Source organism: Sorex araneus, chromosome 11 (genome assembly GCF_027595985.1).
Source record: "Sorex araneus isolate mSorAra2 chromosome 11, mSorAra2.pri, whole genome shotgun sequence".
In the NCBI taxonomy this organism is placed as follows: domain Eukaryota; kingdom Metazoa; phylum Chordata; class Mammalia; order Eulipotyphla; family Soricidae; genus Sorex; species Sorex araneus.
Genome location: NC_073312.1, coordinates 26819669 through 26838430, shown reverse-complemented (window position 1 = coordinate 26838430; position 18762 = coordinate 26819669). Strand labels below are relative to the sequence as shown.

Below are 18762 nucleotides of genomic sequence, written 5' to 3'. Positions count from 1 at the left end.
GGATGCCCTTTTAAAACCCTATGCTGGGGGCTGGAGCTCTCTATGGTTCAGCAGGTAGGGCACTTGCCTTGCAGTTTGACCCCCAGCACCCCATATGGTCCCCAAGCACCACCAGTTCCCGAGCACAGAGCCAGGAGTAAGCCTGAACACCACCGCTTGTGGCCCAAACACCAAAAGACAAAAAATACCACACACTATGAGAAAAAGTTGGCATTTAATGGGGGCTGGATCAGGTAGGGCATTTGCCTTGCACGCAACTGACCCACGTTCAATTCCCAGCATCCCATATGGTCTCCCAAGCACCACCAAGAGTAATTCCTGAGTGCAGAGCCAGGAGTAACCCCTGTGCGTAGCCAGGTGTGACCCCCCATATGGTCACATAGGGTCCCTCCCAATTAAAAATAAAGAAAGAAAAAGCTGACATTGAAAAAAAAAAAAGCTTTTGTATGATTTCATTGATGAGAAGGGCCCTGCAGAGTAAATCTACAGACAGAAAGTGCCTGAACCTCTCAACACACATTGTTGTCTTATTTTTACATTTTCTTTCTCTCCTGCAGTAATTCTGAGCTTCGGTAGCGCTCTCTCCATGTTGAATGCACCCTAACTGGCTGGACCTACTGATGAATCTCCAGGCATCTACTGACGGGTATGCATGTGGACTCAAATCACCCACCATTCTTTGAGAGATATATGGGTTTTTAGTGTTCTGAGAACAAAGGGCCAGTGGGAACTTGGCCAAACAGGATAAGGAAAGTCAGTCCTCAAGACAATCCTTTCCAATCTTCTCTGCTGGAAAGGCCATCCCCCAGCTCCTCTGCTGCTTCTTGATCTCAGCACAATAGTTGAGCCCTCCCACCACCCACAGAGGCCGCCCTGCTCCGGCTCAGTTTCATCTCTTGATTATTTCCATCAAGAGCATTTGGCTTAGCTCTCTGCAATTACCTTGTCTGTCTGTATGTGTGTGTGTGTGTGTGTGTGTGTGTGTGTGTGTGTGTGTGTGTGTGTGTCCATGCTTGTTAACTATCTTCTGGTAGAAGATAATCTCTAGAAAGGCCAAGATGAATTAATTTTCTTGGCCAGCACTTAATCCCAGGTCAATGCGATGGATAAAGTAAAAAACACAGAGGAAAGGAGTAAGTTGTGAACTGAGAGCTGAGCTCTGACTGCCTGAGGCAAGCCCACTCGGGGAGGTCGGGAAAGTTGGGAGCAGGAGCCCCTCAACTCAGCTCCCCGAGTCGGAGTCGGCCAGGGTCTGTGCTTCTTTGCTTGCAGACCTCTCACCACAAGCTCTCAGTGGATGGCTCTCAGATGTATGTATTTTGAGTTCTGCTTCTCCAAATTCCAGGTCTGTATTTTCAGCCGTCCGTCACCCCTCCTGAAGATTCCCGGTGGGCATTGCTGTTTAGTGCTGCCTGTGCCCTCCCAGGCCCAGGAGCCAGAGCAGAGCTCGGCAGACCCAATAGGCCTCCAGAAAGTGATGGTCAACTGGAGGAGGGGGGAGCCAGACCTGCCCCACTGCGCTCCCTTTTCACCTCGCCCTTCTTATTGGCACCTATTTGCTATAAAAGCGCTTAGTTGGTATTATACATGATTACATATCATGTCATCTACGAGTTGAAAGCATTTAAAGCACAGTTAATTGTTTGTTTTATTTTTAATTTTTTTTAATTTTTGAATGAATCACCGTGAGGTACAGTTACAGACTTACAAACTTTCGTGCTTACGTTACAGTCATACAATGATCGAGTACCTACCCCTTCACCAATGCCCGTTCTTTACCACTAATGTTCCCAGTATCCCTCCTATCTTCCCCTATCTCTCCCCCCACCACCACCTCTGTGTCAGGCACATTCCCTTTCACTCTGTCTCTCCTTTAGGGTGTTGTGGTCTGCAATGCAAGAACTGAACGACTATCATGGTCGGTCTATAGGCTACTTTTGGCACGCATCTCCCATCCCGAGTGGGCCCTCCAAACACCCTTTACTTGGTGGTCCCTTCTCTATCTGAGCTGCCTCTTCCCCCTGTCTGTTTAATTTTCATGGTCTCCTCTCCCAATGAGAGATGGGCCACTCATGGGCAGAGCATTTATCTCTTTCCCCACTCTAACGGGGTTCAAGCAGCAGCAAACACAGGCCCTGTGTGATCCCTTAGAGCTGTTTTTGTTTTGTTTTGTTTTGTTTTGTTTTACCTACTGCTCTGTCTCATGAACACATATGCCAGTGCCTCAAATCCAGCCAATTTTCTCAGCTCACATAACACGTAACAGTAGAAAACCTAAAGACGAGGCCTGCTTTCTAACTGACCCAGGGTGCTCTCATTTTATAAACACCAAAATGCCTTGTGGCTTCATCTACTTATACCCTGAAATCTGCCTCCAATCCGGGTCCCTATTCTTTCTTCTGCTTCTTCTTGTTTCCACTTGTTCCAACAAAACTTTAAGAAATGGCAATTAGAATGATCAGAAAATAAATCAATAAGAGCCAGTTTGTGACAGCTATATGATTTTAATTGCTGTCAATGAGGAAAACAAAACCCTTTAATACAATTTAATCAAATGCTTATTCTCATTTACATGGTTTTCCATTCTTAAGTGACCCGAACAGTTCCTTTGCAAAATGGCTCCATATATGTCCGCAACAAGGAAACCTGTTGGTTACAAACATGCAGACAACACAGAAAAGTTCATGGATAAAAGTAAGAACCTAGGAATTACGGAGAGAGTAGGGGTTAGGGCACATGTGCCTAACCTGGTTCGAATCCCAGTCCCCCAAGCATTTTGGGTGTAGCTTTGGAGGCCCCCAAGTACCCCCAGGGTGGCCTGGGGGAGGGACCTCAGGTCCTGCAAGGCCGAGCAACACCCTTCCCTCAAGTTCCCGTCCTTGGTAACTAAGTGTCACAGGGAGTGGCCCTTGGGTCCAGGTCCCTGAGCACTGTTTAGGAGGCTCCTTGCACAAAAATAAGATACTAGGTCCACACTGAGTGGAATCAGCTCAGAATAATCACTGTTGTCAACTGGTGAAAATCAATCCTATTGGAATGACTCTATTGTAAGGAATAGATTACAAGAGGTTGTAATCTATTATATATGGTAACGTCTATAATCTAAATAATAAAATAACAATAATAAGATATAATACATGATAACATAATGACTGCTTACAGTAATATATGTAATCACTTGTATCACTTGTAGTTCCGTTGATCTTTGATTTGCTCGAGCAGGCGCCAGTAACATCTCCATTTGTCCCTGTCTCGAGCTAGTGTAGCCCAATGATACCTGCTCGCTCCAGGAACAGAAAGAGCCTCAAATCATTCATTCAGACATTTGACGAAGAAATCTGACCACCTAGCTGGAGGGCGGCCACGAGATCTTCTGACGTGCCGTGGAATCCAGTCTGTAACAGCTCTAGTCCAACGGTCGTCTCTGAATCACATTACATGACCGGCCCATCTGATTTTTGATGCCTTGGCAAATGAGACAGCGTCCCTGATTTTTGACCCTTGACGGAGGTCAGAACTCCAGATTCCTTCTCTCACTTGAGTGAGACATGATATTCCCAGCATAGCTCTTTCGATTCCTCTTTGGGATACCCTAATAACATTCTCATCCTGCTTGCGTAGGGCCCAGGTCTCTGAGGCATATGTAATACTAGACTTATTTTAAGTCTAATATATGTAATGTGGTAACTATATTATAATGAATGGCCTTCTGTTCCTTCCTTCCCTTACTTCCCCAGATTGGTCCCTAGGACCGTGATTGACCCACTTGCTCACACCCAAACCTGGGACTCACCCACAGTCCATGGCTGCATCTCACTCCCCACACCGCAAGCTTTGCACAGCCCTGTTGCGACACAGCCCTGTGAGCCCAGCCTTCTTTCTCCTTGACCATGGTCACCGTATCCCCAGCAATTCTGTATTTCTTGCTTGGATAATGGAAACATCCTTCCTAAATATTCTTCCCTCTTCCATTGTTTCCACTTCCCTCTTTCCTACACAGTAGCCAAGTGTTTCTAAAGTATTCAATCAAATTATTTTCACACTCAGAATTCCCACCTAAGAATAAAGTTCCCAATCCTAAGAATAAAATTTTAAATTCTTATTTTTTAGGCTTTTTTGGGTCACCCAGCGATGCTCAGGGGTTACCCTTGGCTCTTCACTCAGGAATTACTCCTGGGGCTGCTTAGGGGACCATATGGGATACCGGGGGATGGAACTCAGGTCAGCCATGTGCAAGGCAAATGCCCTCCCTGCTTGCACTACAGCTCAGGCCTAAAATTTTAAATTCTTACAATGAACACAAAAGTCCAGTAAGAAATTGTTACAATGTTCTTTTTTTAAAATTAAAAAATTTGTTCTCACAGAGATGGGGCTGGGGGTCTCGAGAGTCGCTCCTGGGAACGAGCCAGGCCTCCTGCATGGGAAGAAAACTTGGCTGGATTCCGTCTATTCGGCCATCTCGCTGGCCCTAGAATGTGCTTTTTATTCCTGGAACATTCCAAGTTTGTTTTTGCCCTGGGGCCTTGATGTTGGCTATTTTCCCTTTCTGAAAATTTCTTCTACATTTGTGCATGTATTTTTTTTCTTTCTATAAATTTTTTCTTCTACATTTCCCTTTATTATTATTATTATTATTATTTTGCCACACCTGGCAGTGCTCAGAGCTTACTCCTGACTCTGCATTCAGGGGTCACTCCTGCTGAACTTTGGGAGAACATACATGGTGCTCGGGGTAGAAACTGGGTCAGCCACATGCAAGGCAAGTGCCTGCTTATCTCTCTGGCTCAGCTCTTCCTTTTATATTACTTAAGTTTATGATTAAGGAAAAGACATTGAGGACCGGAGAGATGGTTCAATGGGCTGGAGTGCAGGCTTCATATTCTGGAGGTCTGGGTTCAAGCCCCAGCACCACATGGTTCCCTGAGACCAGAAACAACCCTAGTAAGTCCCATAGCACCAATGGCTGTGGCCCCAAAGTTACAAAATTAAAAGAGAAATTGAAGGAAAAATTTTTTTCTTTTTGGGTCACTCCTGGCGATGCACAGGGGTTACTCCTGGCTCTGCACTCAGGAACTACTCCTGGCGGTGCTCAGGGGACCATATGGGATGCTGGGAATCGAACCTGGGTCAGTTGCATGCAAGGCAAACACCCTACCCGCTGTGCTATCGCTCCAGCCCCGAAAATTTTTTTCTTTTAGAAAAAATTACAATTTCCTCATTGTATTTAGGGTAAAAATCTGCAAAATAAAATAGAAATTTAATTAATGACGTTAAAGGAAAAAAGGTCAATAATAGATTGCTTCTTTCTTCTTTTCCTTTTACTTTATTTAAGTGTGTGATCAATTACTACCTCTTCAAGCGGCTATTTCAAAGCTTCCTACCTAAGCCAGCCCTCTGCAACCCCTTGTTACTCTCTCACCCTTTACTTGATTTTTCTCTACAAGGATGTAATGTGAAGCATGCATATAACATTTTTCCCTCCCTCCCTCCCTCCCTCCCTCCCTTCCCTCCTTCTTTCCTTCCTTCCTTCCTCCCTCCCTCCCTTCCTTCCTTCCTTCCTTCCTTCCTTCCTTCCTTCCTTCCTTCCTTCCTTCCCTTCCTTCCTTCCTTCCTTCCTTCCTTCCTTCCTTCCTTCCTTCCTTCCTTCCTTCCTTCCTTCCTTCCTTCCTTCCTTCCATGTATACCACTAAAATTTCTTTTATCTAACAGAATAAAAAAACAATTGAAAGAAAACTAAATTAGAGGGCTGAAGAGATAGTCCGTGGGTTAAGGCACTCGTCTTACATTCCACCCAACCCCGGTTCAAATTCCCAGCACCATGTACTGCTCCTGAGCACAGAGCCGGGAGTACCCTGAGCAATCCAGGAGGGTCCCCACCCCCACCCCCACCCACCTCAATAAATAGAAAGGAATCGCTTCCCTTTAGAAACAGGTCTCCTCTAACACCAGCTGTTCCATGCTCTCTATAACTTGTTTTGGGGAGAGGACGCTCAGGGGTGTGGGTGTGGGGATCAAACTGGGGTCCCCTGGCAGCTCCTCCTCACAGTGCAACTCTGCCCCACCATCATCAGCCCCAGCCCCGTCTCACTTTCCATCATTTTACATAAATTGCTGTGTGTCTGCGAGCTGCACTTCCTATTTTCTTTCTTTCTTTCTTTCTTTCTTTCTTTCTTTCTTTCTTTCTTTCTTTCTTTCTTTCTTTCTTTCTTTCTTTCTTTCTTTCTTTCTTTCTTTCTTTCTTTCTTTCTTTTTTCTTTTTGGGTCACACCTGGCAATGCACAGGGGTTACTCCTGGCTCTGCACTCAGGAATTACTCCTGGTGGTGCTCAGGGGACCATATGGGATGCTGGGAATCAAACTCAGGTCAGCCGCATGCAAAGCAAACACCCTACCTGCTGTGCTATCGCTCTGGGCCCTGCACTTTCTATTTTCTTACGGGATGCCCCCATGGCACCTGTTTCAAACCCTGTGTGGTTTGTCTGCCCCCGTGGCCCCTCCTCTTGGGAAAGGGCACCACCTGTTGCCCAGGTCGCCATCCTGAGTTCTTCCTTTCACTGGCTCTGCAAGTTACTCGTCAAGCCCCTCGGCTCCCTTGCTCCTCTAGCTCCACCCCTACACACGATCCCCGGCTCTGCACAGCCACAGCAAAGCCCCTGCATGCCTTCCTGTGGGGCTCCTGTCCCCATCCGGCAAACCCAACCCCAGCACATGGGTCCACAAGGCAGCCAGGGGGACATTCGTCCAAAGCAAACCACACATTCACTGCGCAGATGCAATCCTGGTCTCTACCCACCCCGTTCAGTCTAAGCTTCTTTCCCCATGAGCAAGAACCTCCAGGGTGTGACATTGCCCGCCTCTCCCCTCTCGGCCAAAGCACACCTCTTCCCTTCTAGCCATTACAAACAAGCTTTAAGCCTGGTGTTGGCCCCCAAAGGTAGTACATCAAATAGGATGCTAGCCTTGAACACGCCTGACTCGGGCCCCTCGTAGGTCCCTTAAGCATCACCAGGACAGATCCCTGAGCACAGAGCCAGGGGGGAGCCCTGGGAACAGGTTTGGGACATTTCTTTTCTGTCCACTTGAAGGCTGGTTCACTATCACTTGTATTTCAAAATTCAGGTCAGGCATCCTTCTCTCTAACCCTTCCTACCATTTCCCCCTGCTCTAATCTCAGTTTCCCTCTCTGCTATCTCTGTGCATACTTCTCCCAGCCAGAGGGTGAGGGTAGAATTGTGGGATTTTGTTTTCCTTTCTGGGTGAAAATATACGGTCCCTGGGGCAGGGGAGAGCTCAAAGGGCGAGAGTTCATGGCTCGTACAAGGCCTAGCGTCAGTCCCATGCACCACACAGCCTCATGCTGGGAGCACCCTATGGTAGCCCTGGTGGCCTTCGGCACTCTGGGGAGCCCCCTGCCCCCCCACCCAAAATGAATGAAAATTAGTGTATATGGTCCTTATGGCCAGACATGATATTTTGTTTCTGAGTTATAATCCCCAGTTCTGTTCTGGCCATATAAAAAAACATTAGATGCTAGAAGAGCAGTAATTAGTAATGAACTCTCTCCTCTGCCTTTTCATTGTATTAACTTTAGAAGAGAGCAGAAAGTGACCAAGTGGAATTCCGGGGACCCCACTCCGCCACATGTCCCCCACTCAGCCTGCCCAGCAGGATGGTCACCAGCTCCGTGACATGTTGACCCAGACTACACTCCGGCCAATGGCCAACAGGCCTGGCATGGACTCTGAATCCTTCTGTGTACCCAGGTTGCCTCATTTGTCAATAGTCTGCGCCTGGGTCATCCTTCTCGTTGGGAGCAAAGTGGGTTTTCCTGAGCTGGGTAAAAGCGAACGTGATACGTGTTTACTGACAAGGCATGTCACGGATCGCAAGGCTTCCGGGCTGGAAAGCAGGAACCTGCCTATAGTGCGCTGATCCTCTGGGATGAAAGGCCTCCTCCCTCAGACTCTCAGTGACCAGGGACTAACCAGTCACAGACTAGGGCTCCAAATGCTGCGAGGAAAAGTGGCCACAGCCACTGACCCTAAGGTGCTTCCGATTTAATTTTCAACTTGAGATTTTTCAATGTCAGGATCAATTTCCAGTTAAAACCTTTTTTAAAAAAAATTTGGTTTAGGGGTCCCACCTAGCAGTGCTCAGGGGTCCAAGCTCACTCTTAGCAGGACTCCATCTGCTGTGTGACAGTGATACCCAGTTGCCACCACGACCACTCCCAGTGGTGCTAGGGATCAAATTCAGAGCTTTGTACATGCCAGACATATGGCCCTCCACTGGGTCTGCCTTCGGGCCCTATTTCACAGACCGATGCCTCTGTAGCTGGAATGTGTCTTTGTTTGGCGTTCTATTTCTAGTTTTGGGGTGACACCCAGCAGTGCTCAGCACTTACTCATGGCTCTATGCTCAAGGACCACCTCGTTTTGGGGACCGTATGTCATGCTGGAGATTGAAGTGGGGTCAACCACATGCAAGGCAGGTGCCTTAACTCTTGTACTGTCTCTCCAGTCCTGAAATGTGTCAAAACAGATGGCATCTTCGATTCAGATAAGCACAACATTTCAGTAGAAAGTATAGCAGGGGCCGGAGCGATAGCACAGTGGGTAGGGCGTTTGTCTTGCACACGGCCGACCCGGGTTCGATCCCCGGCATCCCATATGGTCCCCTAAGCACTGACAGGAGCAATTCCTGAGTGCAAAGCCAGGAGTAACCCCTGAGCATCGCTGGGTGTGACCCAAAAAGAAAAAAAAAAGAAAGAAAGTATAGCAAAACCCACCCTGCCACTCTCATACTAGAGAAACAGAACCACAAATCTTAATTGACTGATTAGTGATGAAGCCTGGTGTTCTGCCCGTTAAACCTGGAAGCACAGGGAGGGCGGGGTGAGGGGAGCAATAACTGGCCTACAAGGAGTGCAGCAAAACGTGAATGCGTGTGGACTGTGCTGGCAACAGCAGAGGGTGGCCAACAGCTCCTCTGCAGAGGCAGGGGTCTGTGAGGGTCCGTATCTCAGCAAGCTCAAACCCAGCACGTACAAGGCAAGCACCCTGGCTGCTGGACTATCTCCCTGGTCCCGTTATTTGTCTTTTTAGGAATGTTAAACCATGGCATTATTTCAATGATCTTCCCTCTCCTTCTCAGTTCCCCATCCTCAACAACTTGCTGTTTCCCAGAGTCACTGAATTCAAGCCAGTGCTCCCCGAGTCATCAGCCCTTGGCTCCCCGCCTGCCTCAGTGCTGAGTTTTTTTAGGGTGCCACTTAACCCAGGCTCCCCTGCGCAAGTCTCTTCTTCCATCCAGTCTCTCTTGTTTCTACTGATTCTGCTTCCCAGGCTCAAGTACCTTGCTGGCAAATTAAAAACTCTTCTCAGAATCAGTGGAGGAGGGGCTGGAGCAATAGCACAGCAGGTAGGGCATTTGCCTTGCACGCAGCTGACCTGAGTTCAGTTCCCAGCATCCCATAGGGTCCCCCTAGCACCGCCAGGAGCAATTTCTTAGTGCAGAGCCAGGGGTGTGACCCAAAAAGCAAAAAAAAAAAAAAAAAAAAAAAATCTGACAGCAGGCAAGCAGATCAATCTTGAAATGAATACGGCTCTGACACCCAGACGCGTGAGATGCACTCAGCACTGCCGTCTCCAGACTCCTTCCAACTTCCTGATCAGAAACTCCATTCTCTGTCCACAGCAACTCTCATTGCCCACCCTGGCCTGCACCCCCATGCTCCTGCCCATGCCTGCTGATCAGATCATTCTCAGAAGCCCACCTAAGCGGAAGCAGCAACACTGTCCTTTTATGTTTGCCTGACTTCACTTAGCTTCGTGTCCTTGCGCTTACTCCATGTTATAGCATCATCACAGTCATCCAGGCTTCCTTTTAAAGGCTCAGTAATGCTCGTGTGTGTGTGCGTGCGCGTGTATGTAACACATATCATTTATCCCCATAGGGATCAGTGAACATTTGGGTGGTTCCTACCTCTTGGCCACTAGGAAGGGCCAAGGAAGTGAGGAATGGGTGCACTGATACTGGTGGGATCGCTGCTTCCGTGTCTCTGGGGCAGATGGGCTGAACCACACACTGATGCTTCCACCAAGGACAAGCCACATGGCCCAGGGTGGTCCCTATTGGCTGTTCTATAGAGCCAGCTGGAAGTGGGCTGTTCTGCCTGTGGCTGGGAAAGTATGCTCTGGTATTCACACCAAGCCACTAGCAATGTTTCTCTTAGAAGTATCCTGTCACTGCCATAAATGTCTAACAGAAGCTCAGCTCTACCGTTATACATCCATATATACATGGCTGTTTTAATTCGTGTATTTTGCAGTGCCAGGGATCAAACTAGGGCTTCATACGTGCCTGGGTCAGGCAAGTGATCTTCTGCGGAGCCTGGGATCTTTTTTTTCCTTTTCCGGTAATTCAGCCAGAGCTGGCCGTGCTCAGCAGTTACTCCCAGGGTCACTCTCAGTGGTGTCCAGGGATGGACCCCGAGCTTCCAGCACGCAAGGCACTCTTTCACACTATTGAGCTCTTTCCCTCCAGCCCTCGACTCTATTTTGCTCTCCTCCTCCCAGCATCCCCACTGGCACTTGGGCCAGTGTTCACAGAACCCAGCCGCGCTTCTCTCTGGGCCCCTGTTCTCTTGGCAATGCTCAGTCCATCCTTGAATTCACCTTCTTGCTCTCGCTCCCTGACTGTCTGAGTCCCAGCAGTGGGCACCGACTGCTCTGAGCCCGGGAGGCTCCTGGGGGTCAGGTCAAATCAATGGTAGCAAACAGATGGGCGAGGGTCAGGGAGAGGTCTGTGGCAGGAGGCTCCCTTTAAACTTTATCCAATTCCAGCGAGGAAAGGGGGTTTTGAAACTTGAGAGAAAGTCACGCACACAAAAATAAGCTATTAGGGAGAGGAGGATTTATTTTGTGAACGTGCCAGAAATCATGAAAGTGCTTTCAACTGAAAAAGAGAAGAACTACAGAACTAGGCCATCATAGTTCTACTTCGAAAAATCTAGAGAAAATCAGCTTACCTCCAAAGCCCCAGAAAGACGGCTCTATTTGTGGGGTAAAAGCCTTTAGAGGGCCTGGACTCAGTCCTGCCAGCGCACGGGTTAATGAAGTACTGAAAAGGGCCTGGAGATAGTATAAGTATTCTAGCAGTTTGCAGAGCTCAGTTCTGTCTTTGTCAAGGAATTTGGGATTTAAAGAAATATTTGTCAAGTTTTTCACTGCCAAGTTTTTCAAGTTGTTTCTGTCCTAGTTGGCTCTGGAAATGAAGGGAGGCTTGCAAACGGGGATGGCCATGGGAGAGAAAGAGCAATTGCTCAGATTTAAGTTGCTAAAGAGAAAAGTCCTATCTGGGGTGAAAGCACATCTTGTATGACGGAGGGATGTTGATCAGACCGGTAACAATGGGTTTGATCTCGATTTCCTTTGTTTCCACCACGGGCTTCAGGGAGAAGTTCTGCAGAATGGAGGTGATGAGGAGAAAGAGCTCCATACGTGCCAGGCTCTCTCCCACACAGGCCCGTTTCCCTGGAAGGAGGAGACAGACGTCACTTCCGGCAGACTTCAAGTTCAATCCAAGATATTCATCAATGTCTTGGAAAACACATACCAGGAAAGGGGCCACATGACACATGACACATGACACATCCTCTCTACGGCTGTCCAGACAGAGCAACACTCTGGAGAAATGTCACCCTCGAGTCCAATCATTCCCTTCTGGGACTTATGTGTAGAATTAGAGATTCACCTTCTTTTTTTTTTTTTTTCGGTCTCTTGGGTTATACCTGGCGATGCTCAGGGGTTACTCCTGACTCTGTACTCGGGGATTACTCCTGGTGGTACTCGGGGGACCATATGGGATGCGAGGGATCGAACCTGGGTCAGTCATGTGCAAGGGAAACGTCCTCCCCTATCTACCATTGCTCCGGCCCCAAGATTCACCTTCTACGGCTATCACTTGCATCATTATCTATGACCTATGAATTTGACGAAAACTAAACACCCATTTGCAGTAGAATGACTAAAAAAGTCCTCGTGCATTTATCACCTGAGGTACCCCTAAACATGCTTATGTAAGAGATTATTTAATATGTAGGCTGTCTTGTATTGTATGTGAAAACAGGCTATCCAATCAATTACACAGAATTGACCAAAGTTGATTTTTAAATACATACCAATTCCCTAAATTTGAAGGTATTTTGTTTTGTATGGTGTCGTGTTCTATAGAGGAAAGGGATGTTGAATCACACTCGGCTGTGCTCAGAGGTTACTCTTGGCTCTGTGCTCAAGGGTGACACCTGGTGGTGCTCCGAGAATCATATGGGGTTCTGGCAGATTAAACTGGGGTCAGCTGCATGCAAGTAAAGTGTTTTACCCTGCTATATACTTCTCTGGTCCCAAATATTTTTAGTTCTTAATGCTATCTTTTCGCTTAATATTATATATTTGCTTGCCCCAAAGACCCACAAATTGTGTGTGGATTTCCTCTATTAATGCTTCATTATTCAATGGTAAACATACGAAGCTATCTTCATTCAATATTTTGAGTTTTGTGACTGCATCTGTTTAAATAAAATCTATTAAGTGTTTCAAAGTCAACATGCTTTTTTCAGTAATTCTACTTGAGATAAGTAAATAAAATAGACATCTATTATGTATACCTATACAATTATGGGGCTGGAGCGATAGCACAGTGGGTAGGGCGTTTGCCTTGCACTCGACCAACCTGGGTTTGATTCCTCCGTCCTTCTCATAGAGCCGGGCAAGCTACTGAGAGTATCCTGCCCGCACAGCAGAGCCTGGCAAGCTCCTCGTGGCACATTCTATATGCCAAATACAGTAACAAGTCTCACAATGAAGACGTTACTGGTGCCCAATCGAGCAAATTGATGAACAATGGGATGACAGTGCTATATGAGAGTGACAGTGCTATACAATTATAGTCTTTCTCTCTCCTTCTTCTTTATTGATCTTTTTCTTTTTCCTTTTTTAACCTTGCAACACCTGAGACCAAAACCTGGTCTTAAGTAAGCAAGGCATGTGCTCTGTTGCTAAGCTACAGTCCATATCCCAGACCCTGCATGTTTTCAGTTTTTATGCTGAACATTTCTTATCATGCAATTAGAAACTAAACATGTTCATTATTATGAAACACTCTTTCAATGAGCACTTAGGCTAATAAGGAGAAAAAAAATGAGTATTGATAAATCCCAGACTGGGTGTTTTGTTTTGTTTTGTTTGTTTTAATTCTCTGAGCCACTCTTAGTGGTGGTCAGGATTGTGCTGGGGGGGTTGATGGGCTCAGGGGAACTGGTTGGCCAAATGCAAGGCAATACCCCTTATATTATCTCTCTGGCCCCTCTGTCTTTATGACATCTTGGGAAATAGTAACTTGATGCCAACTAGCTCCCATTCAGAGACAAGAGTCAGTGGGGTTGCAGATCTCAGAGGTGAAGAAAGACAAAGTGGTCATCATCTCTGAGATGATGGGTCAACAAAATCAGAAAATTAATCATGGTTAACATTAGTTGGCAAAGTTAATACAGGCAATATAGTTGACAAGAAAAGAAGTGTGCCTTTGTTTTGGGTGAGTCAGTGTTACTACAAAGAAGGCAAGAGTGGGCCAAAGCAGTTGCTTTGTCACCTGGTAAGGCGGCGCCTGAATTGCACAGACTTGCAATTCTTAAGGTTCCTTAAAAACCTGGCACCACCTCAACAGAATGGGAGACTAACACCCAAGAATAGCAGAAATAAGTACCAGGTTTGTTCCATGCCTTGGAAGCTGGCCTCACATGCTGGGGGAAAAGGCAGTTCAGATAGAAAAGGGAACACCAAGTAAAGTGTGGTGGAAGAACCCAGTTGGGATGGGAGAGGCGTGCTCAAGGCAGACTATAGACTGAACACGATGGCCACTCAATACCTCCACTGCTAACCACAACACCTAAAAGGAGAGAGAGAGAACATAAGGGAATGCCCTGCCACAGAGGCGGGGTGGGGGGATGGGACGGGGGTGGGGAGGTGGGACAGGTGGGATAGATGCTGGGGTCATCAGTAGAGAACGAGCACTGGTGGAGGGATGGGTACTCAAGCAGTGTATAACTGAAACACAAGCACGAAAATATGTAAATCTGTATCTGTACCCTCACGGTGATTCATTAATAAAAAAAAATTTTAAAATTAAAAAGAAAAAACACCTGGCACCAGGGCCAGAGCAGTAGTACAGTGGGTAGGATGTATGTCTTACATGCAGACAAACAGGGTTCGATCCCTGGCACCACATATGGTCCCCTGAGCACCTCAGGGAGTGGCCCCTGAGGGCAGAGTGAGGAGCAAGCCCTGAGCATCCCTGGGTATGGTGAAGAGGAGGAAGAGATGGAGGAGGAGGGGGGGAGGGGTTGGGGAAGGAGGAGGAGGGGGAGGGGAGGAAGAGGAGGAGGAGGAGGAGGAGGAAAAGAAATAGGGAAGGGGGAGGGGAGGGGAGGGGAAATTTGCGCCATCAGCGCTTGATAACCCATCCCCACTTAGTCCCAGGCTGACTCACCGGACCTGTTAGCACACCCACCCCCCTAAGAGGCTCCGCCCAGTCTCAGGCTGGGCCCTTGATCACTGCCTTGGAGATCATCCGTGGCAGAAGTTCAGTGACATGTAGAACTCAGTGTGCACGCTTGAGGTTTGGCTGAACTCATTCATATTTACCGAGAGAAAAAGGCAGAAAGTAGTCTGTTTTCCTGAAGGTGCCGTCTTTATTCAGGAAGTGGCCCGGGTCAAACTTCTCTGGGCTGGGAAACTCCTTGTGATCAAACAAGATGGGTGACAGCAGCGGGTACACCTTTGTACCCTGGAACGAGAAATGGAGAGGGAAACGGTGCTTGAGCCTCGTAGCTCTGATCATGCTCAACATGCTTTCCGAGCACACTCGGACTGAACAGCACTGAGAAACCCTGTCATCCCGTTGCTCATCGATTTGCTCAAGCAGGCACCAGTAACAACTGCCTTGTGAGACTTGTTACTGTTTTTGGCATATTGAATACGCCACGGGTAGCTTGCCAGGCTCTGCCATGCAGGCGTGATACTCTCGGTAGCTTGCCGGGCTTTCCGAGAGAGGCAAGAGGAATCGAACCCGGGTTGGCTGCATGCAAGGCAAATGCCCTACTGCTGTGCTATTGTTCTAGCCAACAGCACGAGAACTTTGAACAATCAGTGGCGTAATTGTTTCAAGTGACAGTGATTTTACACATACTATCAGGCAATCTCTCTCTCTTTTTTTTTTTGACTTTTAAGCCACAGGGTGCTCAGGGATTGCCCCATGTACTTCATGCTCCCTTGAGAACCTCCAGAAGTTGGCAAAAAAGAAAGACCTCACAATATCACAAATTTTTGCAGCAATAAATATTCTTATTTTTTTGGTAAAAAATATGTACAAAAGATAAGTTCCTAGTAGCACAATAGATCTTCGAATTGTGAATTTTTTCCTTTTTTTTTAATTTAAAAAATGCATTTATTGGGGCTGGAGCGATAGCACAGCGGGTAGGGCATTTGCCTTGCACGCGGCCGACCTGGGTTCTAATCCCAGCATCCCATATGGTCCCCTGAGCAACGCCAGGGGTAATTCCTGAGTGAAAAGCCAGGAGTAATCCCTGTGCATCGCAGGGTGTGACCCAAAAACCAAAAACCAAAAAAAAAAGCATTTATTTCTGGTTTGGGGGAAGGGCTTGCCCTGTGGTGCTCAGGAGCTACTACAGGTTCAGTGCTCAGGGGTCACTCCTGGCAGGGCTCGGGGGTACCATTTGGTGAAAGGGAGTAAACCTGGGCCTCCAGAATGTAAAGCCCATATCCATTCTGCTGAATCTCTCACTGGTCCCAGGCTGAATTCTTCACTACGTCTGGTCCTTTCTTTTGAGTCTTCCCAACAATTTTGGGGGGCACCAGAGCCCTACCCAATGGCATTAAGGAGGCTTTAAGATCCCAGGGGTCAAACTTGGGGCCCAATGTCTCCCAAGCATTTGCCCCAGTCCTTTGAGTTATCTCCCTGGCCATGTGCTTTGAATTTTATTTATTTTTGGTTTGGGGTCCACACCCAGTGTTGCTCCTGGCTCTGCACTCAGGGATCACTCCTGGTGGGGCTCAGGAAACCATATATAGTGCCAGGGTTCAAACCTGGGCTCAGCTACTTCAAGCCCTGTGTTATCTCTCTGTTCTACAATTTTTTTTAAGAGGACCACACATCCTGAGGTACTGGGGTGAGGGATTATTGGTTGTTTTTTTTTTTTTTTTGCAGGATTGGGAGGAGAACCCAACTCAGGACTCCACCTGTCAGGCACGGACTCTACCACTGAGCTCTCTCCCCAAGTAACAGTGGTGATGGTAGATAACTTTGCCTTAATTCTGAAATTACTGGAATTTCAGCTGTTTTCCTGCTTTGAACAATGTTTCCTCAAGCTCAAGAGGTACAGATCAATTCCGATTTTGTGAAATTTTTTTTAAAAATTAAAAACGGACATGGCGTCATCTCAAAAGCATTTTCTGTATGAATAGGACGTAGACCGAAACCTTGTGTGTGCTCCTGTCGTCCCTCCTGCCGGTGCCTTAGCTGCACTTGACTGGGGTTGGGGCGGGCTGTATCAGCAGCCTCTCCACATGCTGGTGAGTGCAGCGTTTTGGTGTGAGCTGGGAAAAGGTGCTCGTTGACTTTGGCATTGATGTTTATCAGCGGGATGGCTATTTCTGGCTATTTCTGTTTTGTAGTGGGGCCCTCATGCTTGGCACCTTTTCTTCCTTTTCTGTGCGTTGGAATGGAAGCGTAAAACTTCTGCTCTTAGTCACTACAGGAGACTGGCTGCATTCCCGAGTGCATGAAAACACTATGGTAAATGCTCAGTACACTACAGCCCTTAGGGACCGACATATCCCCTGTGTCTCGGTACACAAGGAGAGAACTTGCAAGAAGGCTTCCCCCTGGAAAGTAGAGAAGGGACCAGTATGACAGTAATAATTGGAAATGATCACGCTGGACAAGAACTGAGTGTTAGAAGTAAGTAGGTAAAGGAATATGCAGGACAACCTTTCAGTATCTATATTGCAAACCATAATGCCCAAAAGGAGAGAGAGAAAGAGAGAGAGAGTAAAGAAGAGAGAGAAGAGAGAGAAGTGCCTGCCATATAGAACGACTAGGGGGTGGGGTTGGGGGTGATGGGAGGGAAATTGGGGACACTGGTGCCGAGAAATGTACACTAGCGGAGGGATGGGTGTTGGAACACTATATGACTAAAACCAAATCATGAACAGCTTTATAAGGATCTATCTCACAGTGATTAAAAAAATAACAAAAAACTTAAAATTAAAAAAATAAAAAAAAATAGGTTGCCTCTTGGAGCACCTAAGAACTACAGACACATTCCCCCTCTCTTCGTGAGATTCTTCTAAAGGAAACCACTACAACCTTAACACATTCTGTATGAGGGTATGTGTGTGTTGGGGGAGGGGCGGGGGTCATGGGCAGCTCTTGGTCACCCCTCCACCCAGCCTTTCCCATGTTGGGAGGCAGACGAGCCCCAGAAACGTGAGACTGGCTGGCTGTGACCTCAGGCCAGGGGCTCTGGCCTCCTGCTCCTCCCAGATCTCTCTCCCTGCAGCGGACCCAGACCCTACTCACAGCCCAGCTAGGTCCCCTGTCCACCCCGCCGCCCTCGCCCTGACTAAGTTGCTGCCGACTGAGACAGTCCTCACCTTGGGGATGACATACTGTCGGAACTTCGTGTCCCGGCTCACAGCATGGGGTAAGTTGGAAGGCAGGAGGGTGATGTATCTTTGTATCTCGTGGATCACAGCATCTGTGTAGGGCATCAGCAGACGGTCCTTCATGCTGGGCATTTGGTGCCGGCCAATCACACGGTCGATTTCTTCATGAACTTTGGCTGCAAGAGTCATGACAGTGACTCAAGAGACATGTTCCCTGAAGATGGGGAATGACCTGGGAATGTCTGCAATGTGCACCATCCAAAGGGTTTTCATGGGGTCTGGAGAGATGATTCTAAGAACTGGGGGGGGGCATGTTTGCATAGAGGAACCCCGAGTTTGATGCCTTGCATCTGTGCTATTCCTTAGCACCATCAGTTGTAGCCCCAAAACAAGAAAGAAAGAGAGCAAGAAAGGGCGGGAGGGAGGGAAGGAGGGAGGGAGAAAAGAAAGGAAGGAAGGGAAAAAGGGAAGAAGGGAGGGAAGGAAGGAGGGAAGGAAGGAAGGAAGGAAGGAAGGAAGGAAGGAAGGAAGGAAGGAAGGAAGGAAGGAAGGAAGGAAGGAAGGAAGGAAGGAAGGAAGGAAGGAAGGAAGGAAAAAATTAAGGGGGGAGGGAGCGAGGGATCGAGGGAGCAAGGGAGGAAGGGAGAAAGGGAGGGAGCAAGGGAGCACAAGTTCTCATGCTAAAAAAGATACTGTTAAATGAAGTCTATAGCTGGGCTGTTGAGGAAGGGCTCAACAATCTTTGCATGCGGGAGACCCAGGTTTGATCCACAGCACCACGAGATCCCCTAAGCACTCCAGATGTGGCCCCCAAACAAATAACAGCAACAAAAGCCTCTTGTTCTCTTCCTAATAAATCATCTTTCCTGTTTTGTTCGAAAACTGGAACTGAGTGCAGTAAACACTCGGGCTGGGTCAGAAGTGTGTTCATCTCTGCCATCAGAGGTTTGCTCTAGAGCAGGTGAGGGAGGGTCTGTGTTAGGGGCCCATGACTCATTCCCGTTCCCAGATGAGCCAC

At 47.6% G+C, this 18762-nt stretch overlaps 1 protein-coding gene across 1 annotated transcript in view; it reads right to left on the bottom strand.

Moving 5' to 3' along the window:
• Positions 1–10941: 10941 nt before the first annotated feature.
• Positions 10942–18762, bottom strand: part of LOC101546049 (cytochrome P450 2C23-like) — a 30826-nt gene continuing 23005 nt past the window's right edge. The window contains exons 7-9 of the mRNA XM_004616359.2: positions 17733–17920; positions 14703–14844; positions 10942–11534 (exon numbers count right to left, since the gene is read on the bottom strand). Of these exons, the coding sequence (XP_004616416.2) occupies positions 11353–11534; positions 14703–14844; positions 17733–17920 (512 nt within the window). The 3' untranslated portion in view covers positions 10942–11352. The remainder of the gene's footprint in view (positions 11535–14702; positions 14845–17732; positions 17921–18762) is intronic.